General features: G+C 48.4%; 1 protein-coding gene across 2 annotated transcripts in view; it reads right to left on the bottom strand.

The window, feature by feature from the left end:
• Positions 1-490: 490 nt before the first annotated feature.
• PLCL1 (phospholipase C like 1 (inactive)) overlaps positions 491-24,245 on the bottom strand; it is a 91,199-nt gene continuing 67,444 nt past the window's right edge. For both annotated transcript variants that reach the window (XM_026047919.1, XM_026047927.1), the window contains exons 3-6: positions 23,208-23,411; positions 18,216-18,291; positions 16,572-16,681; positions 491-2,226 (exon numbers count right to left, since the gene is read on the bottom strand). In XM_026047919.1, coding sequence (XP_025903704.1) covers positions 2,044-2,226; positions 16,572-16,681; positions 18,216-18,291; positions 23,208-23,411 — 573 coding nt within the window. In that variant the 3' untranslated portion in view covers positions 491-2,043. The remainder of the gene's footprint in view (positions 2,227-16,571; positions 16,682-18,215; positions 18,292-23,207; positions 23,412-24,245) is intronic.

Raw genomic sequence — 24,245 nt, 5'->3', positions numbered from 1 at the left:
GGAAGGAGGAAAAGCTGGAAGGCCCTCAGGTCAGCAGCTTTCGCGCAGACCCAAGGAGAGCCTTTTAAACTGCGAAAACTCCAACTATTTGTACGCTTAAATGAAACCACGAGAGGCCCAAGGCTCATCCTCATCCACCTTAAGTGCTGTTTTGCACGTAAACACAGCCCACTATGAAATAAAGGGAACCTTGGAGGACCAAACGTGAAGATGCAGCCTCGTAACATTGCTCCAGGCTCCATGTCTTGCCTGAACCACGAAGGACAGCGCTCGCCTGCCTCGACAAAGAATAAATGCACACCAAGAGAAACAAGACTGGATCCAAACAAGTATGGCAAGTTTACTGAAATAACATTTAAGGCATCTGACCTTTTCAACAATACAGTTCCTTTTGGAGCAGGACCTTCTCACAAGCAACTTGCCCCAGCTCTAACACACTTTTGCCCAAGTCTCACTGGTTAAATTTGGGTTAAATCACTTTAAAAACAAGGGTCAAAGTTGTTTCATTGCTTTACTCTCTCAGTAATGTGCAACATGAACATAATAGTGTTATTAAGAAGTCAAAAATAACTTAACACAGTAGCTATATAAGGTTCTCCAATGGTCAAACTTTCAGCAATTCTTTTTTGTTAAGTTCAGAAAATTAGCATATTTGTTAATCAAATTAATTTAAAAAGTAGCTTTTCAAAATAAAAGCAATGCTTTAAATAAATATAGTCTTTTTATAAACATAAAACACTTAGTCCTGTTAAAGGCAACACAAATACTACACTTGAACACAGTACTTCGGATTGAAAGGAACGTTGTGAACGGGACACTGCGATGGTCAAGGACGCCTTGCTTTGGGACATTCTTGGTCTCCTTTCCACAGCAGCACAACAAAAAAAGGCATCCAATTCTCAAAATTGCCCTAAACATTTGATGTGTGTCAAGACATTTACAACTGATGCACAAAAATGCTGGTACCCTGTTTTGTTGGTTATTTTCCAAGCTATTTCTCTCTGGATTTAGCAGCTCGGCAGCCTTGCTCTGAATTTCTAGCCCGGCACAGCTCGCAGCTGCGAGGACTGGTGACCAGGCCCTGCTTGCTTCATCCAACGGACTCCACCAGGATCATGAATCCGTGCAACAAAAGCAAGATCCGACCCCTCACCAGCTTTCCAAAGCCCACAGCGTGTGAAATCCATGGAACCTCCTTTCCAAAACACCAGCCCCGGTGGGTGCTGCAGGTCGCCTTCCGGGACAGCGGCCACGGAGCAATATTCACAGCTCCCACTGTAACTAAGGGGCTGACTAGCTACGCTCCTCACAAATTAAATGCCTATCAGCAAAGGCGGGAGCTGCCCTGCAGATCTAAAACACAGCGATGATTTTCTGGAATGAAATAAAGTAGCTCATTCTCCTACAGATTATCGGCATGTATTCCAAAGTGGCGATTGCTAAAATTCAGTGAAATGTACATCTAAACAGAGTCTATCCAAAAACTCTGACCACTTAGTGTCCTGCTTAGTTTTAATTGTTCATTAAAAATCATGTTCAGGAACTGCAGCATACATACACTGTTTTTGCCCTCACAAAAACAGCCACTGGTGACATTTCTGTTGGATTTTGTTTGTTTCAAACAACGTAACAGTAATGTAACCTATAAGTTAAAGGCTAAAAGCTAGAGAATAAAATAAAGCACAAAACTGGTACAAAATACTCTCTATTTGTTTTGATCTTCAGAAGAAACAGGTCTCTTCAAAGGTGACAAGAGAATAAATTAGCAAATGGCTACAGTAATGCATGAAAGGGCATCTACAGGATTTGCACGTGTGTACACGGACGCGCTCGCATACACACAGCTTGGCTTCGTTAGGAATCTCACTATCAGAGAGTTTAACTTCGATAAATTAACTGCATTAAAATACTGACATCGTGAGAATTTTAATACTATCAACACCCTGCAGAGGGCATTCCTGTGTGAATTTTTTAAACGCCTTAAAAAAATAGTTTAGAGTTATTGAAATCTGTGACAGCCACGAGAGCTCTTTCTTTCTTCTCTCACAGCCTCCCGTTCTCGTCTCCAGTGTCCTTCTCCTGTATGGCCTCCAGGCAGCGCTTGGCCTTGGCGTCCGGGGGCGCGCTCCCAGCCCGGCTCAGCCCGCACGACAAGCACGCCAGCTGGATCTGCTTCATGTTCTCCAGAGCCTCGCTCTTGGCGTTCTTCAGGAGGTCCCCTTGTCCCTGGGAACACACAGACACGAGCGGAGAGTTAGGGATTGCACCGGATCACAGGTGAGACCGCTGCTCTCGTGGCCCTGGATGCTTGCGCGGGGTGGAAGACTCGTGGCTCCTGCAAGTGTCCAACACAGGGAGCCTGTGGGCAGGGGGAGGCCAGGCCACCAGGGCCCCAAAGCTCGGCCACCACCAGCCACCGGGGCCCCAAAGCACAGCCACCAGTGCAAGCTGCTCGCAGAGAGGCCATCCCACAGGGAGCCCATCCATCAGGGTCGAGGCGAGCTCACTACGAGGGGGTCCATCCAACCTGTAAGTACCAGGAAAATGTCTTATGAAAGTCTTTATTAATAAGTTCAGAAACGCAAGAAGGAATATCTATAGCATCTGTCATTTCAGTATTCCATAAAGAAGGTTCTGCAATAAGAAAACAAAAGACAGAGATGTTTCTCATTATTAAAATGCAGCGATGTTAAGACCTTGAGCTGCTCTTCTCCCTGTGTCACCTAAGCACAGCGTCAAGCACAGCACTATACACAGCTGCTTATACATGTACTCACACAGAGCACCTCTGCCGACTGGAAACGCCGCATCTGCATCCGCACAACCCGCCTCGACCTCCCGCCTACCACGGACGCTCTACAAAGCGTCAGAGGAGGCCACAGATGTCACAGCAGGACCCCAGGCACGTCCAGAGGGTGACACAGGCTCCCCTGCCCTTTACAAGGAAACGAGCCACGATGGGGGAGCCAGCGCGGCGCCTTCCAGCAACGGGAATGTCCCTCGGCTCCGCCATTCCGCCAAAACAAGAGGAAGAATTTATCCCCCGTGGATGACCACAAGGCCCTTTGTGCCAGTGCCTGGCACCAGGTTTAGGGCACAGCAGCCTCCGAGGCCCCTGCAACAATATTTTCACTGAAGGAACAATGGGAGCTTGCAAATCCCCCGGCGCTGGTAAACACCACGCGGGGACAACGGCGGCCGGAGACGGCGTCCCGCGAATGCCACCGCGTCAGCTCCCGATGACGGCAGCTTGTCCCTGCTGAACAATGCAGATCAGCACAGAAGGGAGGAATGCGAGTTAACGCTGGAATAACAACAAGCACTGGGAGTCAGCGCGGAGCTGCGCGGTCGGGGAGGAAGCACTTTCGAAGAGATTTGTATCTCAACAGCATGACAGTTATGGGAATACACAGACAAATAGCTTGGAATCTACGGAGCAGACAGAGTTTAGGCAAACAAACCAAGAATAAAATTTATGCAGCACATATTTCACATAGCTGTGATTTTGCTTTCAGGACAAAGGTTGAGCTTATGGCTAAAGGCAAGAGGCTGCATCCAAGAGCTCCATCTCCGCTGGTGGCACAGCACGGATAATGCTCCGCAGCTGACACAACAACAGCCTCAGCTAGGTCTATGTCACCATCCTTGTTTATTCTTCTCAGGTGAGTACAAGGCATGGCAATCTATCAGGGTATCCCATAAACCGAATCTCTGGTTAAGGTCTCTCCGTGAGACTCATTTAAGGAAAACTGCTCAGGCTTCCATACATCCTTCTTTGGAGAAGGAAAGGCTGAGTCTGCCCTGCCAAGACGAGCACCAAGAAGCCACGGTACTTCACACCCACTGTGACAGTACTGAGCCATCAGCTCATTCCCTCATGCATATTCTGATTTCACATTTAAATAACCAGGCAATTCACACAGATTACAGGGAGCAGCTTTAGGCTGCGGCAATGCATGATGCATCTTCTGGTTCCAAGAGCAAAACTGCACTTCCTTAGCATCCTTCCAAGATTCTGGAGGCATTCTTATTTCACAGTGCTTCTAAAAATGGAAATAGGCTTATCAAAATAGAGTGTAATTCCATTCATGTGCAGACCAATTAATCTCCATCTTGGCTTCCTTGTAATTTTTTTTTTATATTTTTCAACAGCTGGTTCATTTGACCAAGGAGCAAAGGAAGGAGCAAAAATGATTTTGAATCATCTGTCACAAGAAAACTAATGACAAACCAACCCCCAGTGACAGAACTGTCATAATTGTAGAGACACCATAAAAAATATCTGTGGGCATGCTCTGTTTGAAAAGCCATCTGTTTGCTTTGAAAAACTGGCTGCGAGCGTAAGCCACTTAAGAAAAATGTCACCAAAATTGTGTCAACGCCTTAGCAAACTAAATACTGGAGAGAATCTGGAGTAAATTTCCGAAGTTTTACTACACCATGGCAGCCTTCACGGAGCACAGTTGTGAAGATGGGCATGCAGAGCCCGAGCCATTCGCTCTTACAAAGCGAGCATCTCTCCTGCAGACACAGTGCCGTTTGCCTCGGTCCTTTCCAGCATCTATCTTCCTTCTGCTATGGGTATCGTCAGCCTTCCTGAAAAGGAATACTAATGAAAACATTAAACTCAGCATTTGGCAGGACACTGAATTGAGCCAAGGGATTAAACGAATGTTGTCCTTGAAAAACTGATCAAGGGGCATATTTTAATTAAGAGCTAGGGAATATATTTAATGTTAGGTTCCAGATACCTGACTCCTATTAACCATGTAACTTCTGCATAATGTTCTACAAATAATACAGCTTGTTAAGAAAGGGTAAGATTATAAGCTAAGCCTGTACCTTGACAGGCTAATACTACTTAGAACAGAGGAAATTTTGACACGGCTTTGAATATTGCTCAGTTTCAGTGATGTTCCAGCAAGTCTTTAAGAAGGGTAAGAATAATTTTCGACATATATTGGCAGTGGCCACAGACAGGGAGAATTCTGTATGTTGTTTATTTAGGATTTTTGCAAAACCAAAGAAGAACTTCTGAGTCAAGCCCACAGCTCATTATATCCAACATCCCAGACCCTGAGGCTGTGGAAATGACAGGAAGAGGTGATTTAGGTGAGCGTGACCATTTTGGGATGGCTTCCACTACACTTTTTTATATATGGTATATATATATTGGTCATAAATATATTGACATGTCTATCTACGTGTGTTCCCAGAAACAATCCTCTACATTTATTTAATGATCCTTTGCTTTTCCTGAGCACCTACTCGGGCCATCAGCAGTGGAGTTTCAAAGCCCCAGATCTGCAGCAAGCTCCATGGAGGGATGAAGAGCCCCGGCAGGCACGGGGACTGCCTGGTACCCAAGCCTTTCTTCCCCACCACTGAAGGAGAAATGGTAATGAGTGCCTGTGAAGGCAGAGGAGTGCTTATCTCCTGGCAGACACCTGCTCTGGATGCCTGTTAGGGGAGCTGCCCTCCTAATTCCTCAGGGATCGCATAAACAAACAGTAAATAAGGGATCAGAGTTCCTCTTCTGCCTGTACCATACCATGATATTATAAATATGTTTGTGTGTGTATATATATTGTGTATATATATTTTTATATATATATATAAATATATATAAATATATATAAATATATATATATTTCTCAGGGAAATAAGCTTTTATGTTATTTAAAACACACAAAAATCACCACCCCCAAACCCATGAATGGTTGGCTGCAAAAGCCAGACGCAACCAAATAAAACAGCCGTAAGGGCCGAGTCTCTTCACCTGGCCCAATCTTTACATTTCAGATGTAACACTGGTGAAAGGGCTGCACAGGGTGATCAGAGCTGAGTGACCCTGAAAAGCCAAATGCTGGGGAATCATTATGCTAGTCCAATAATCTCTGTGGAGGCCGCAGTTACAGCAAGGGGGGCAGTTTCAAAGTGTTGCAGTGGGAATTTAATTCTGTTTAATATTAATAGAGAAGGCACACAATTAAATGGTCACACATTGCTTTGAAAATGTAATCCTCAGGAGGCAATAGTTAGTAAAATATGCAACTGCTATGTTAAATTTATCGCAAAAAAAGCAGATCCTTTTCCACATCTTCTTCAGAGTTAAACATGGCAACGATTTGATGTGAATTTAATTACTATGTACACAAGTTTCAGAACACAGGGCTCAAAACAGACCGCATGTTAATGCAGACTTAGAAAATCCTCTTCATTACAACTGGATATCAACAGCTTGTTTCTACCTGTCTGAAACCAGGAGGAGTTCTGCCACAGAAGGAGCTGCTCCAGGCTCCAGGACACCCCTTCCTTCCCTGGGAGACCGCCTGCCTAAGCAGATAATTCCTCGCTTCATCTTTTCACTGTTTCATGAACCTGCAGGATGGACGTTCATTCCATGCTTTCCTACCAGCCTCTGCACAGCAGGGCCGAAGGGTTCAGCAAGACAAAACAAAATCAAGCTCGTTTTCCCAGGAAAAACACTCAGAGCAAGGCAGTGTATTTCCTAATTGCATGGCTACCTACATGGGGGAAAACAAGGGCTTTTCCCACACGTGTCTTGGAAATGAAGCCACACTTACAAGCAAGAGCAGCACCCCACAGACATTATTTTGTCCAGACGCGCTGCAGCGAGACCAATGTGCTACCTCAGCATCCTCCTGCCTACGTTGGAGATAACTGCTAGGCAAAGAGCTAAGGAGGAACCATCTCTGACACCACTGTGCTTACAGAGCAGTCCCTTTGCTAGCGCACTCCGCTGTGAGAGCCAGGAACAGCTCCAGCAATGGTCTGTACATCCGGTAAAACCCGCACGGAAACTCCAGAGCAACCTGGGCGGGAGCTCCCTGCTCAAACCCAGAACTGTCTCTCAACAGCTTAAGTGAAATCGGGCAGGAATCTGGATGTTCACCTCTGTGGAGCCTATTCAGGCCCCAGCTGGATCCTGTGCTCAGCAAGTTCCAATGGATTAATCAAGTCCCTTTCAGAGGACTTGGGATGGATTTCTGCAATGACAGGAGGTGTTCAGTTGCCACAGCAAGGGGCACTGGTGATGTCATAAAAATAAAGTAAAACGATAAATAAATAATAGGATAAATAAAAGCGTGAATTTTGAACACTGGGATATGTTGTCTAGAGGGGTTGTGGAGTGTCCATCCTTGCAGAAGCTCCAAACCCCTTGTGACAGACTCCTGAACAACCTGCTCTACATGATCCTGCTGGAGCAGGGGGGTTGGAACACGTGAGCTCCAAAGGTCCCTGAAAGATCAATAAATAACGAATAAAGCTGGTCTTGACTTGCAACACTGACTAATCTAGACCTCATTCACAGCTCTAGCCACAGGTCTGACCAGGGCCACAATCTGGACTACCACATTAAAATACGCAGCTATACATCTAACCCAAGGATGGAGCCTGATGCTAACACTGCACACATGCTGCAAGCATTAACAAAATACACCCTGGAAACCAGTTACATCTGGGTTTAATAACTTAGATTTAAAATCCCAAGCTAAACCCCTCTGCTGGTTGCTCATCAGTGAGCATTTCTCACAGGAACCACGAGAAGCGGTTTCAACCGATTTCACCTGCAATTACAGTCTTACTCCAAACGTCTGGGTTTGAGACAGTGATTAAAAAGATCTTGCAAAGCATTCCAAATTAGCCTGGCTAATTGAGAGGTTAGTGACTGTTCCCTGTACAGATAAGCAGCCATCCCAGGGCACGGAGCAGCCAAGTGAGCAGCTGAGCGAACATGAGAGAATTACCCACGGCGACTTCTGCCTCCTCTTCCAGCTGCTGGGGAGGTGCAATGACCGTGCTGGATACTGAGATTACCCTAGGCAAGGCTCAACCCCCCCCCACTTATATCTTCTTCTGCACGACACAGACAAAAACAGACTTTGAAGGCGGCCTGAGAAGCGGAAATCGGCCAAGCAGCTCTGTGATACACGGAGAACCTCAAAGGAAACCAGGCAATTAGCAAAAGAGAAAGCTCAAGAAAAACAGATTCTGGCAGCTGGCCTTCCCAGGGAGCACACTTCGCTACCCTGCGCACCCGTGGCAGCTTTGGAGACCCTGTGTGTATTTGCAGTTCTCTCCTACGATTTGCCTAATGAAATAAAGGCCAAGGACTCGTGTGGCCAACTCTCCGTGGAGCAGTCAAGCCCCAAGCCTACTGGCCCCAGACCAAAGTGTGAGAAAGAATGAAGATCAAGCACTTCCTCGAGGAATTAAGTGGTAAAAGCAATCACTCTGTAGCATTGCCTATTGATCTTTAAACAGAGCCCGGCTGAAATCTATGGGCTCTCACAAATCAATGGCACTACACAGCTGCTAATTATTCCCTCAAACTGGCATTTTCTGCATGAAAAAAAGTGGGCTTTTATTTTCATTTTTAAAAAATACCTTTTGTTTCTCTCTCATCTGGGTATTTAAATTAAATTACCTTCTATGAGGCTGTCAAGAGCCATGAAAGTGAACACTGAGCGCCTGTAACTGCGCTGCAGCAGGAGCCTGCCTTCAGAAATAATGGTATTAATTCCACGTTAGCAACGTGCCAAGCAGCTCGGCTCTTTGCGCGTCCCACAGGCACTGCATCTGCAGACAGTCTGCAAGCACAGGCACAAATCTAGGGACTCTCATGTCAACCCCTCCTGCCAGGAGGCTGTCTCCTTTCCAGTGGCAAGTCTGAGATCAGAGGGCAGGCTGGACGCCCAGGAGTGCATCAGTCAAGACAAAGACGACCCCATATCACTGAAGAAATTGTGCCATTATTTATTTTCAGTGCCCGGCCACGGGATGGAAATCAAAGCTGTTCGGCCAGGCATTTGGCAGGACGTTTCCAGTCCCAAGCCCCATTCTCCCACTAGAGCAGCACCCGCTGGTAACTCCAGCAAAGGCCAGAGAGTCCCAGGCAAGACAAAAAAAAAAACGGAAGAAAATGTGGCAGAAACAGCAAACTTTTCTTGCATTTCATTCTTTTCCGAGCAGAAGGAGCAGCTGCAGGAAGAGCTATGCCCTGCAGGTTGCAAAACACCTGTGCAAAGCAAGCCACGAGCCAAGGGAGCCTCCTCCACTTCCCTTGCACCCTCTCCAAACCAGGAAAGCTTCGCTGGCCATCTTGGATCTAATTTGTTCCCTTTATTGTTTTTTTATTTCCCTCATCCACAAACACTCAGCAGGGAAGACACGGGTGCTCCGAGCAGCAACACGTGGCACTGTGCAATTAAAGTCAGTAAGTGATGGATACGCTGGAGACCCCTGTGCAGTAGCAGCCTTATTTACCTTGGGAGAATCACAGCATCTCCTTGCAGATGTGAGATTAAACACAAAAACAGAGGATATTTTTATAAGCAGCGAGCTGACTCAGGAGGCAGAGAGCTACTGAAACGAGGCCACTGAGAGAGAAGAGGAAAATGAGGAAGGGGCACAAATAACTGTGACCAAACATGGGAGCTTTCCATGAAACATGAAAAGGGAAAGGCAAAGCAAACAAACACAAAAATGAACAGGCAAGGAGGGGCACCATACTCTTTGTTTATATATTAATTCCCCCCAAAACAGAAGAATGAACTAGCAGAATTTCCAAATGCCTATGATACCACACCCAGAAAAAAAGAAAGGTTTTCTAGCAAAATTCAGCTCTGTTTTTAAACATGGTACAGAGGACCTACTGGTGTCTCCACAGCTCTCTCAACCTGTGGGGGTTAGAGAGAAGGTTTTACTGCAGGAATCACCTATCACCTAGACCAGACCAGAGGCACCTTTGGGAGTGCAGGGTCCCTCTCTCCATGCTACTTGGAGCCTGTGAACACAAGTCACCATCTAGGTCCACCTGCCCAACTGAGCCCCTTGGGCTGTGCTGAGCACTCCCCTTTCTCACCATCTGAAAGTGATGAAGAACATGCTAAAGAACACGAATTCATGGGGAATACTCTTTGAAGAGGCCTACATGCTCCTGTGTCACCCATTCAAGCAGCCTAGAGAAGTCAGAACCAAGCCTGAAGTCAGGGATCTGAATCCAGCTTCCAGTTTGCTTTAGATAGAAGACTCCAAAATTTGGAGAGCCTCCTCTTTTTAAACAACTTTGTAAGGACTCCTTAGGAGTAAGGACTGTCTCTTGTGTGGTCAGTCCGAGGAGCTTTTCTGAGTTCGTAACAATGTGAAGGAATCCCCATGCTGCACGGCCTCCAAAATATCCCAAAGGAGACTGCAGAAACACAGGCATTTTTCAGGTGCTTCTCATTGCACCGGATCCAACCCTTTTTCTCTCCATTGCTCTCATCACTAAAGCCAGGAGAAGGAATCACCTTTGTCTCCTGTAGGGTTCACCTCCTTGCACCTCGTTCCAGGTGACCCAAGGGGAAGACGACCGTAGTGGTCAAGGACCTGACACACAAGATGGCAATTTGCCCTCTGCTCAATTGCTTAGGCAGTTAAGCCAAGTTAAAGCCAAGTCAAAGCCAAGTCAAAGCCAAGTTCGTGAGCACTTGGTCCTCCAGGCACTGTCCTCCAGCTCTCATGCAAATTCCTCCCCACAACTGCCCCAAACGGGGCTTACAGGATACACCAGGATAACGGGAGAGAACAACTGCAAAGCAGACGCTTGGTTTGCTGAACACGAGCAGTTCCTGGTTTGTGCAGTTCATGGCTTTGAGCTCACTGTCCAAGCCCTCCCTGGAGATCAGCAGGGCTCAGCAGACTGCCGTAGCTCCAGACTACAAAATGAATCAAGATTGCCACTGAACTAAAGAGTATTTCATTTCTTTAACCACAGACCTCAGAACGCGTTAGCAGTGTGGATGATCGTTCCTTGTTTTTATAGAAAGAGGCAGGAATGGAAGTTTGGCTGATGGCCACAGGGCTCCTTCCCGCATGGAATTAGCTTCATTCAGACACTGGTTTCCCCCTCAGAGAGACTGTTTTTACAGACGTTGGCACAGGACCTGTGTGACAACAGGGGCAGCCAACTTCACAGCACTTGTGAGCGCTCCCAGACAGCGCCCGAGATGCTGACAGCCGCTCTGACAAGCTCACGACAGGCAGAGGTAAAAATCAGAGGTAATTCTTAAGGAGACGTGAAAACCTCTTGACAGGCCCCGATGTGTATGTTGAGACATAACGTGGTGCAGGTTTCAGGTCTCCCTGCAGCTTATCCAGCCTCGGGCAGGGCACCGACGTGACCCCCAGCCTGAGGGAAAGCTCAGGGCTTTTTCCCTACCTGCATCTCCTTCGCTCTGGAGCGATCGCAGCTCCACCAGCTCCGTGTGGAGACACCAGGGATGCTGATTCGCAGTGACACCCAACAACTTGGAACACGAGGCACGCCAAAGAGCGCGGCGGGCACGGTTAGCCCCGCGCCGGCCAGGGAAAGGCAACAACTGGCGTGAGACGGGCACGAGATCGGCACGGCAGTAACAGCTCGGTCATAAAGCGCAGTCCCTAAATAGCGGAGATTAAAATATAACTGGAAGCATTTAAAAATGTATCACGCCTTTTCAATAATAAATGATGCTGCAACTGAGTCTCTCTTCTCATATATTATTTAAGGGACATTAGGAATCCTCCGGGTCGTGCAGAGAGATAACTGAAGTTTTCTCAACAACAGACGGGCCCTGAGGTGATACAGGCAAATCTAACCAACAGGAACAAAGGAGGAATATCCATGTTCATGTGTCTCAATACATGGAAAATGCCACACTGATTAACCCATAATCCTGGGACAGAATGGAGCTCCCTCCTCAGAGCTGTGAGCTGTAATGAAAACTGCAGTTCTCTCCTGTGAGGCCCCTGCGGGCAAGGGGACCTGGGTGCCCACCAGTTGGGAAGAAAATGGCTGGTTGGAAGCCAGGAGCGCCAGGAACGCTCCCTGTCCTCCCCACGTGCCATACCACGGCACAGTGCCACTCCGCAGGCTTCCTCACGCAGCCTTCAGCACTTCATCTACTGACAGATAAAAGGAAAATAGGAACAAAAAAAGATTAAAAAAAAAAGTGTGATATTCTACTGAAACTTACACTTTCACTACAGCCCTTTTAATTCATCTGAATTGAGGTCGTGTTGTCAGAGCTGCAGCAAAGCAAAATCCCGACGTGGGCATCTCGCGGGTGCTGCGAGACGCCCGCAGCGCCGAGCAGGGCGGGCTCTGCCACCCGCGTCTCACACGGAAACGCCGCCGGGACGGGGATGAGCACGGTGGCACAAGCTGCCCAAGCTCCCGTGGGCACCATCACCTCCTCCTTTGAGGCATGGGAGAAGACACTGACCCCTTAGCTACACCGTGAAAGCCCGTAGTGGGAAACAGCTACCCATATTATCCCATTCAGCCTTTATTTTGGGTTTGTCTGGCTGTTCCACATTTCAAATTTGCTTCTTCCCAGGCACACGCACGTGCAAAAAGAGCTCCTTTTCCTCAAAGGATCTGTTCCCTCAAGGAGTTTGCAATTATATCTGCTCAGTCTTTCAAACAGCTTCTCCACAGGTGATAATCCAGTTACTCAGCAAATCCAGTTACTCTCTTTGCATCCACTCATCATGCCCTGCACTCTATGAATTACTTTATGGCCACCCAGTTTACAGAGCATTCGAGACTTGCGGAGATACTGGCATATTTTAATGAAACACAAGAAAAAGGGGCCAAGACAAGGTCTCACTGAAGGCCCTTCCCTGATTCCTGAGATCAGCCTGAGTGAGGTGAATCAGCAGAACAGCTCTGCATCTCCTCATACGCTTCTGCAATTTGTCACCCCAAAGAGAGGTAGCTCCCCACTCTCACCAGATACCCCTAAAGCAGCCAAGTCGCAACACAGAGCAAGCTTGAAGAGCCAGAATCAACCCCCTGAACTGCACTGGCAAATGAAAGGTGAGAAACCAGGGGACTAGCGAGCAGAAAAGGCATTTTACTCTGTGAAAAGACATTTCCTCTAGGGAAAAAATGTTCCAGGTAACAACATTCCAGTAGGTTTTCTAGGGAGATCCACAGACACGGAGCACCTACAGGGCCGGCATTTAAGTGCAAGCACAAGCCCTCCAAGCTGCACAAACTGCTCTTGCTGGACTATCCACCCACTGTCACAAGATGACAGCAAATCACAAGCATTTGTGGCTAAGCCACTCTAATTTTTCATCTATTTTGCAGTTTTGGAGATTGAACGTCAAAGTACTGAGGTTCACAGAGATATGCTGCAAAAGGTGGGATGGAAGATACGAGGATATTTTCAGGAGGGAAAAAACAGCCCAATAACCATGCATAAGGACAGAAGAAGTAAGCAGCATGATGCATTACAGGTAATCACAATTTCACCATTATTTAAAAACTCCTATTTAAGAATGGCACAGTGTAAAGTGCCCTGAAAATCCTTTGGCAGCAATTATGGAGCAGCACGTGCTGCTAGTCGCCCTGCACTATATACAACGACCCTGTTAATGCCAGGCTCCTCTGCAACAGGCCAAGCAGCAAAGCCAGAGCCCTTGCTAAGAGCAGGGAAGAGGGCTGAGGTGAGGATGTGCCACTAAATCTTACTTATATAAAATGACTTCAGGGTACTGCAAAGCATCCTTTAAGAACGCTCCCAGAGTGTATTATTACAGCCCTTCAACTAAAGCCACGAAAGGAGCTAGTTCTCACCTGGATCAGCAGCTTCTCTCTGTGCCATACCACTGTTCACAGGGATATTTTTGTATTATTTGCTAATTGTTGGTCAGATATTCTGCTTTTTTTCCTCAAAAAAACTGCACCTTGTGACAATGCTAAATGCAGTTCAGTTTAAGCGACACCAGGTAAGTGCAGGCTGCCTGCCTGCATCCATCTGTCAGAAACCTGGATTTTTACCTCTCCAAACAGCCTCCTTCGGGGAGGATGTGCAGCTGGGACTCCGCTCCGCCAAGGAAGAGGTCTGGAAGCTGCTGCAGGTCTCCCAAACAACAGGAGAGGGACAGCCCCACTGCCACAAATGACCATGATGAAGAAACAGGTCCATTTGTGGTCACCCTCCTCCAGGACTGTCTTTTCCTTGCACGAAAGCGCTTGTATCGATCGCACCCACATCATGAGAGCTTCCTCCTCTACTCCCTCGATACCCATGCAGACACTTGCATCATAGAAACACAAGCTGAATTAACACCAGTGAGGAAGGCTACCCAGCTGAAGAGTCACAGCTGGAGCAGTGTCAATTAGTGATTTAATAACTGCCTTCTGCATTCAGCAACCTCCTTCTGCATACATCTGATCAGTACTAATTTAAGGGCAGGATAATTAGCGGGGGCACTGATGGACAGTGAGGAAAAGGTCCCTGGAAGTTTAACCACTTGCAGTCTGGCGTGCAGAGGGGAGCAGCATGCACGGGTGTTGGGAACCACGGTGAGACAAAACACCCTTTGGCAGCACCACTGAAATCTCATCATGGGCAGCAGCACAAGATGACAAAAAGCAGAAATACATTTTAGTGCAGAGACCAGGTTCAGGCATTTGGGTCTTTTTCCTCCTCAAGCAGGAGACCCTCCCAAGGGGTGACTCCTCAAGGAGCAGCAAGACCCACCACTGTTCCCAGCCACAGGCGTCTCTGAGATTTTAAATGCAGAATCTCTCATTCTCCTTGCATTTTACAGGCATTCAAATAATTATCAAACTGCAAATAGACTAAAAGGCTGTGGTGAAAGGAACCAAATGGGAAAGCAAGATTAACACAAAAATGTGTTTATTCTGTCTGTTGGATTTCCTTTGTGCACCCTCATATTGCTGACTGGGCATCTGATATTATTTTGTGCCATGGTGCCAAAAAAGATGATGTGACATTTTAATAATATTTCTCAACGCGAGTTAACTTGTTAGATTGCCACTATAAACTGCTACTGTAACTGTCAGCTATAAAGCCCTTGCTTTTACTAACATTTTTATGTTCTAGCAAATAGTTTGGCCTTCTCCTGGGTATTATTAATATATAATTAAGTTTATATAAAAAAAAAAGGAAAAAATATATTATCTTGATTCATCCCCATTAAGTACCTTATGCCTTACAGAGGCACCCCCAAGCATTTTAAAACACGAATGCCCCCAGCTATAATTACTATAAAATCCACTTTAATCTTCAGCTCTATAACTATTTAATGGTTTTGTCAGGAGCAAATTTTATCGCAGGCTCTCTTTGTATTCGAAGCTTACCTACTGCAATGAATATTTATAAATAAATACATTCATTAAATATGCCCCTGCTTCACGAGCCTAGGAAAAGACTATTCATCATCTGACATGACGAGCACAGAGTAAAACCTGCTCCTGCCCGTGGGCACTGCACACAAAGCCGCAGGGAACGGTGCCTACGGCTGCATGATGCAGCAGCACCCGGCACACAAAGCCCTGCTCTCCCACACGTGCTTTGCTCTTCTCTCTCCCACCTCTTGCACTTTAAAGCAGCTGACGTTACAGCCTGTATCTTCCATTCCTGTGCCACTGTTTCCACCAACATATAGTGGAATGTATTGGTAGAGATCCTCCGGTGTGCAACCAGCACGCAGGTTTGTCGTTTGCTGCATTCAGTGCTTTTTAAGGGAAAAAAAAAAAAAGTTAAAAAATAACCACTGACTATCTCTTATCAGACATATAGGTGCTGTTCTGACAGCAAGGCTGAACTGGACTCAAATCAGAACGAAAAGGTGCTGGATTTATACCAGGGGCCGTCGTCACAGGCACTGCTGCCATCTGAATGTACATTTAACCCGTTCTGCTTACGGAAGGAAGAAAAGAAGTTGTGGCTTAATAATGAAACACGTCAGTTATTCCCCGACGTTGATTAAACGATGATAACGCCCGGTTAAAATTCACAGTGTGTGCCAGGCAGCAAGTACATTTCATGGGAAACGCTCCCCCGATACCCATCCCGTACCTCCAGCAGTCACAGGTCACCGTCGGGGGACCGAGCTTCTCATCTGACAAGCACCTAAATATTTAAAAGCTTAGCGTACCTGCAGGCACGTTCAGAGGGGCTCGGAGCACAAGGCAGGTATTTTGCCCAACACAGCTAAAGCAATTCATATGAACGTGCACCCTACAGGTGCCTTTTTCTGGCCCTCTTTAGCTGTGTCTGTTGTGTCTCTCCTGACAGCCCTCTGAGCAGCTCCTGTTCCAGGGAATAGCAAACACTGAATCCCCTTGGGACGGTTTTCCTACCTCAACCCTTCTGCTCAGCAGGCTCCTCTGAAGGCCCAGAGCCAGCCCAAAGCAGCTCCCTGGCACCAGACACGTCCAATTTAAGTCACTTCCACCCGAGATTTCATGCCCTTGAGCAGGTCCCATTTGTGGGGCAGAGCAGGCGATGGAAAGCAGGTCCCTGCACACAAACCACCGATCTCTCAGCAGGATCCTCCTCAGGCCTGGGCCAGCCTCCCTCTGCAGCTTCCCACTGCAGGTGTCTGCTGCAAAGACTGGGCAAATCTCAACAAAAGGGAGTACTTTATAGCACCAATTAAAACAAAGCTTTGCTTTAACATTAGCAGGACAGTGCCAACAGGTGAACTGAAAGAGCAGAAGTTTGTTCATGAAGCTAATAGCTGGCATTTCCTCTGCCTACCTTCAGCACCGTGATATTCCAGGCGAAACTTTCGATGGCTTTGCTTAGCTTCCTGCCCTTCAGGCCCTCCTTGGTGCCGAGGTTATGAAGCTCTTCGTGGAACTCCATCCCTGCAGAGGGGAGAGCAGGGCATCAGCGCTGCCGAGCGCCCCGGCCTCCCCGTGCCCTCCAGCCGCCCGCACGCCCAGGGCTGCGGCTCACTGCTCATCTTCTCAGCCCCACAGAAAAAGCTTCTTCTCAACGAGGAATTAGCTCCTAATTGCAGCCTGCTCCTCCCAGCCTTGCTCTGCCGCCCGCAACCAAAGCCCTGTGAGTCACTGCTTTTCCTTGCCGGGTTCAGTGGCAAGTGCCTGCAAATCTCTGGCTGCAGACTGGAATCCTGAGAATCTGGGATCAAATACAAACCTTAATGAGTCCAATTAGCCCAGCAGCCCCGGAAGGCTTGCCCAGTGTATGCAAACACTTCTGAGAGGCTGCAGCGGGTGAAGAGATGGCTGAGGGGGTTCCCTTCAGCTGTGCTTTACAGAGGCCAAGGCGGCGCCAAATCGTCCCAAGCACCCGAGCCCATCCCGCTGGAATCAACTGAGGCCAATCCCCAGCTGTTTCCCAGTTATTCCTCCCCTAATGCACTGAGACAAACGTCTCTTTCTTAAGGCAAATGGAGAACAGCCTTGAGAAACTGATCTTCACGGTGGGGCTTGCAGGGGATGGGAGCCCTGAGCACATTCCTGGCCAGAGCTGTGCTCCCAAATCCCAGCACTTGGGAATTGCAGCCACGGGGCTGCCCCGGAGCTCTCCACTGCAGAGGACTGAGCCAGTCCCAGGCTGCCCTGCACCGCATCGGGACTCACTTAAATGCTACGGCTGAAACCGCTTTCAAATTTCCCCTAATTAAAAAGCGGAACTAAAGAGCTCACTGCAGAGCAGCGGTTTCATTCATTATTTACATTTAATGGAAGCAAATGGCTGTGGCCTGCGTTGCTTGCCAAATCTGAAAAGGCTTATTAGGAATCGCGGCATTTACGCTTGTTATGGTCTCGCAAGGGATGCCACAAACAAGCCCTACCTGCAAAAAGGGCAGCCACACAAACGTAGCAGCTAAAATAGATCTAACAGATCTAAGGCAGCAGTGCAGCCCCTAAATAACCACACTGCATTCATTTATTCTGCGTGGTTTCTGACCTGTGCAAACTCCTATATTTAGCCGCGGAGACCTGCGCTGGCCACTTCCCAAACCTCTTCCCATTCTAGGGATGCATGCAAGTCCAGGCCCTAATTTGGGCAGAGACATCCCAGCGCTGCGCCGGCCCCACAGAACTGGCTTATTTAAGCACACTTGCTTTGGTTTGGGCCTGTGGAACCGATACCTATTGGTTAGATAAGCACGTCAACACAGCTCTAAGTACGATGCGAGAGAATCATCTTGGCATCACTTTCCAATCTCTAAAAGAGACCTCAATGGGAAAGTCAGTCAGGGCAAAGGGCAGGGGAAGAGGGTATCACCATGGGCTCCAGGGACTTTGCCTGCTTTGTATGTAAGGGGACAACTTTGGTAGCAAACGGAGCTCAAAGAGACACGAGCTGTGAGGAAACTGCAGCCCATTTCTCCCCTTCCGCGGAGAGCGGCACAACAGGGAAAGGTACCTGCTTTCTGACACTGCACGATCTTGTCGTGAGTGGAGTCTGCCGTTTCGATAAGACACTTGCTCTCTTGGATCATCTGTCAGGGATCAAACGGAAAACAAGGGCATCAGTAGGATTTCTTGCATCACTGAGGCTGCGGAAGAGCCACAACACAGCACGGGAAGCCTGGATCCCTCCTCTGCATCAGGTCTCTCAGGTCTGCTTGACGCGCAGTGACGGATGCTCAGGAAATGTTTTGCTTCCGAAGTTGGAGAAAGGCTGTTTTATATCAGGGAAACTCCGCTGGAAATAACACAAAGGAAACAGAGGTGGCTGCAGGAGAAAATAGGATTAGTAGCAAAAAGCCTTTATAATTAGCCATTTTATTTAGAAGAAACAAGAAATAAATACAGTCCTCAACTAAGTGGTTATCAGTAACGTAACCAAGACATAAATGCATTGATTTTAAGAAGCATCGAAGCCCGTGCTTAACTTTGAGCACTACAGTGGTTCAAACAGCTACTTTTCTAGCCTCTCTTTGTAGAAATTGGGACCCAAATGCAATAGCTGCATCAAAAGTTAGCCCACATGAACACCAGGAGAGGACTTACGGGGCAGCAAAACCAACACAAGGCCCACGTCCCAGGAGCAAGAGCCACATTTAACACGCTAATGGTGGCGAGGAACACCCGACTCAACCACACATGCTGATTTTTCCCCACAAAACAGCTCATTTCATCTAAATATTCCTCTGGAATGCTGAAAACAAGTCACCTGAACTTGGTTCATCTTATCCACCGTTAAAATCATGGAAGCTTCTCCCATAGACCTGGCTGGGAAGGGCTGCTACAGACCAGTGGTGCCTGTGGCTCTGTGGATATCAAGGCTAGCTTTGCAGAAAGTATTCTCTTTAAATAAACAGAGAGGTAAATAAATGTGACTGAAACGTTAAGCTCACGGTACTCACGTGAGCTTAAAGTGAGTACCGTGGGACCAGAGGGATCTGGACAGGCTGGTGAGTTGGGCAGAGAGGAACCTCATGAGGTTCAATAAGGACAAGGGCAGGGTCCTGCACCTGGGSAGGAATAACCTCTGGCACCAGTACAGATTAGGGGCTGACCTGCTGGAGAGCAGCTCCACGGAGAGGGAGCTGGGAGTCCTGGTTGACACCAAGTTCACCATGAGTCAGCAGTGTGCCCTTGTGGCCAAGAAGTCCAAAGGGATCCTGGCCTGCATCRGGAGGAGTGTTGCCAGCAGGTCAAGGGAGGTGATTCTGCCCCTCTMCTCAGCKCTGGTGAGGCCGCACSTGGAGTACTGGGGGCAGCTCTRGGCTCCCCAGTRTARGAGGGACGTGGAGCTTCTSGAGAGGGTCCAGAGAAGRGCAACCAGGATGATTAAGGGAATGGAACATCTCTCGTATGARGAGAGRCTGAGTGAGCTGGGCCTGTTTTCTCTGGAGAAGAGAMGGCTCAGAGGGGATCTGATTAATGTGTATAAGTTCCGGAAGGGAGAATGCAGGGACAAGGGGACAGGCTGTTCTCACTGGTGGCCAGCGATAGGACGAGGGGTAATGGCCACAAGCTGGAGCACAGGACGTTCCGTCTCCAGGTGAGGAGCAACTTCTTTACTGTTAGGGTGACAGAGCAGTGGAACAGRCTGCCCAGGGAGGTTGTGGAGTCTCCTACTCTGGAGGTCTTCAAAACCCACCTGGATGCCACCCTGTGCCACATGCTCTAGGTGTGCCTGCTTGAGCAGGAAGGTTGGACTAGATGATCTGTAGAGGTCCCTTCCAACCTTAAATATTCTGTGATTCTGTGAAGTCCACAGGCTTATTTCTTGCATGTGAAAAAAAGGTTGTTCAGTCACAGCATCAGCACAAAATGGCCAAAAAATTTTATTTCTTTTTACTTCAGTGAACTCCTGCATGAGAAACAGATTTCATTCTTTGATTATGAGCTATCCTGCCAACCGAAAAGGGGAAGGGGAATTAGCACAGCAGTCTCTCAACCCCCTCCAAAAAAGGACAAAAAGGCAGGAAAAGCTCCTGGTGGCAAATTAAAGCCCAGCTCCTGCTGGGAAGATAAATGATACGGAAGGGGAAATTCAAAGAGCCTCCTCATAAATATTCCAGCCGAGCCATTATCCATGTGCTGGCAGGTCTGGTGCCAGGCAGGGGTGCCCGGGGCTGCTCATCCATGTCTCCGGGCAGGCGCTGGGTCCTGCTGGTCAGCGCCTGCCCGGGGCTCCCCACGAGAAGCGGTGCCACCAACCCCATATTTTGGCTTCTAAGTATTTCTGGGGAAACACAAGGGTTGGGCTTAAAGCAGGGGAAAAACGCACCAAGGAAAAAGAAACCCCACAGCTGCTTTCCTGGTCATTTTGGGTGCAAAAGCCCTGAAATCAGATAGCGATTCCACACGAGGGTCCATGCACGGGCTCTGCTTGACGTCAGCCCACGAGCACCCTCGCTGGGCTGGGAATGTTGCCTGTCTTCTGCTCAGAGCACTGTGGAAAATTGCTCCTCTGGGGAGGACACTGTCCCGGCCGAAATACGGATTTCAAGAGTTTACCAAAATCTGTTTGGTCATTTTGCATATGTGTAAAAAGGGAAAATTACCTTTCTCCTTGGGAATAAATATCCATCCCGCCTGCCCAGGGACACCGGGACCCAACAGGAGGCAGCAGGACAAGCAGGTAGCACCTCTCCAACACCTCCACCACCTCTCCAAAACGCAATAAAAACCATTTCTCCATCCCACCTTTCTGCTCTTTTCATTACTGGCTATTCAAAAAATTGTAGAGAATTATAGGGATGCTTATGGAGCTTCTTTTATTTGTATAGAAATATTTCTGCATGCCCAGGAGATTTGCACAGAAATAAGGACACTGACAACCAGTTGCTCGTTGCTTTTAGTTTTCAAGTGATTCAGCCCTCCAGTCTTGGAGGAAAAGCGCCGCTGAGCCAAGCAGCGTGCACGCGCCGCGCCACGCTAACGCGAGCCTGCATCAGCAAATCAACCCACCACGCAGACCGAGAAACCGCAATCTGTTTCTGAGCCGTTCCCAACCAAAAAACCTCGACTTTGCAGCATAACTGCTCGCAGTGAATAACTCGACCATCTGCCATGCCCAGCTGGGCCCCGTCCCTTTTGTCCTTACCCAAGGGCTCCTCTCCGGGGCCAGCGGGGAGCACCGGCCTCCGTGCAGCAGGTTACGGAGCTGCCCACCTGAGCTGGCGGCTCCCGAGCCCTGCGCCGCCCCAAAAAAAATATTAAGGGTGAATTGGTAAAATTAATTGTCCAGGACAAAACAAAGCAGTCGCTGTGTCGCGCAGCTGCTGATGAAGGCCAGGAGCTGGGAACAGACACTTCCCTGTCCTCGAGGGAGCGGTCCCACAGCACTTGCACTGCCACTTGCCTGCACTGCCCGTGCTCTCTGCGCAGATCTTCAGATTTGCAAAAATGTGCAGGTTTTTTCTTATTTTTTAATCAGAGATGACTTTTCAGAACTGTTTTTGGAACCTGTGGAACACGGGATGCTTCCCAAGGGGAAGAGAACACGCACACTGCCCATGCATTGGACCTCAGGTAGCAAGGCAGGCCCCCGCTTGGCAATTTCCCACTACGAGACTCAGCACAAAGCTGCCAGTGCTGCTGTAAAAGGCACTCAGCAATAAAGCAGCCCATCAACACAAGAGAGAGGCTATTTTTTAAATTGCTCTCAGACCTCTTCACCCAAAAGCCCTCTGAGGTGAACAGGCGTTTCTGGGGAGTTGAAGACATGCAGCAAGCAGGTTGATGCAGTTCGTGGAGGTGACATCTATCAACAGCTTACCAGGTTGATCTGTAGCACGCCTTGTCCTTAAAAACCATACCCAAAACATTTTATATGGTATTCCATATAGCTATTGAGTCTTCCTTCCTCGACCAAAGTACAAAAAAAAAAAAAATCTCATCCTTTTTTCCCTAATCTTCCTCTTTCTTCCTCTCTCCACAAGTATTCTTGCAGGCTCCCTGAAGCTTCCCGCTTGTGCTGCACAACCATTGCCTTATTAAGGAGAACTGGGCGCAGGATCCCTACAAACCCCACAGCAAAAAGGATCCCTTTGCAGTGCTAAGTCAGTAAATCCCTCCCCGAGGCACAACGGTTGCATTTTCACACGTCAAGATTGATACAGACAATTCTGGTTTTTAATACAGAAAAGACAAATGAGGTTTCCTCAAATCAACCTTCACTCGGGTTTCTCCTCTGCCCAGTTGCTGATGCTGAACCTCCTGCCTCTTCTCCAGCAGAGACAAAAATGACTGCAGCAGCTGTACAGCGATCAAATGATTAAAAACAGTTATACAATGTTTTACAAATGTTCTTGCCTGCATCTGAAAAAGGCCTTTCACCCATTGAGATGAAAAGGCCATTTCCAGAGCACAGGACGGCCTCGGGACGCCCCGTGCGTACTCCTCCCAGCAGAGCTACCAAGATAATATAAGCAAGCAGAGCTACCAAGATAATATTTGGTACATCTGCGTAAAGTGGCCTTCCAAAGACAAAAAGCTTTCTTATTTTTGTGGCAATCTGCTGTCTCTGGCAAACGTTATGCTATGTAACAACTCTATCCCAAAAAACAGTCAAACCTAAAATACAGCGAACAACTGGATTCCACATCCTCATCCTGCTGTTATCACAGCTGATATTTTATTACCAAAACTTAATTTTCTTCTACCAGCACTGAGCTACCTTGGGAGGAACCCAAAGGTTATTTGGGAGTATTTTCAGTATTTTTATCTTTAAATCCTCTCGGTGCCTCCCCTTTGCCCCTAACCTACTTTGCTTTGGGACGCGTGTTACAACAGCAACAACCAAACCCTGGAAAGGAGGAGCCCCTTTGCAGATGGAGCATCATCCATCCCTCAAGGCCCCTGGGAGCAGCGGGATGCTCCCAGAATTATCCCACACTATACGTGTCATCACTCGGCGCCTCTGCCCTAAGTGCCGGGCAAGGCGAGAGGCACCTACCAGCTCGTAGGCGGCCAGGACCTTCTTCTGCACGTCGGGCAGGGCGCCCAGGGGCTCCAGGTAGGGGAAGGCGTCCCTCATGGCGAGCGCCACGGAGGGCGCGTTGTCGGCGCCCACGAGCCGCGACGACAGCGTGAGGATGCACTGCTTGAGGCTGGCGATGGGAGGCAGCCCGCACAGCTCCTTCACCGACACCACGGCGTTCTGCAGGGAGGAGCAGACACCCGTGAGCACGTCCGGAAAACAGAGACACCCCCGGGCACGTCGGGAAGGGAGAGACATCCCTGAGCAAAAGGGGAGACAACCCCGGGCCTGCCCCTACGGGCACGAGGCCGCCCGCGCCTCCCCGCTCACAGCCATGGGTCACCCTTTAACTGGAAGGTTCTTCTTAGCATCTAGCGGGTTTTAAGGGTTAAGTTGGGCTTCATGTTGAGCATATCCAGAATAGGGCAGTGTTGGCATTAGGGAATGGTGCGGGAGTAAGGGGTGGCCTGTGAGGAGCAGAGGAAAGAAGAGGGGGCCGCCGCCTCCCCTAGGGCTCAGGGGACGTTTCTGCCTCCGCAGGGACAAGGTTTGGGCTGCAGCGCGTTCACCAACCCGCCTAAAACACTGCTTCTCCAGTGAGCAGCTTCCAGCTGCTTTGGAAGCAGTATCAGTCGTTCCCGTCCTCCGGCAGGAACGTGCTTGACAGACCCTGGATTTCCCGTGGGAAAGGCAAGCAGGAAAAAAACTCTCTCCTTCCAGCCTTGCATCAGCGCAGCATAGAGCGGGAGAAACACTCCCTCCTTGTCCAGGGTCACGTGCAAGAAAATCAATGCTGGACACACAGGCCAGCCCAAACCAGCACGACAGAACTGACTTATCGCCCAGGTCAGCGGGCTCGTGGAGGAATTTCCTTGGAAATCCAGCTTCAGTTGAGTCATTCTGTGAGCACGCCTGTATTTTGTGCAGATTAAGCTGCACAACAGCTAGGGAAGAGAATGCTCGAACAACCCATAGCGCCCACGTGCCGCCCCACAACATCTTCCTGAAAAATAC

Source organism: Nothoprocta perdicaria, unplaced genomic scaffold, assembly GCF_003342845.1.
Source record: "Nothoprocta perdicaria isolate Ctin4 unplaced genomic scaffold, notPer1 scaffold_11, whole genome shotgun sequence".
In the NCBI taxonomy this organism is placed as follows: Eukaryota; Metazoa; Chordata; class Aves; order Tinamiformes; family Tinamidae; genus Nothoprocta; species Nothoprocta perdicaria.
This window is presented reverse-complemented; position numbering and strand designations above follow the sequence as displayed.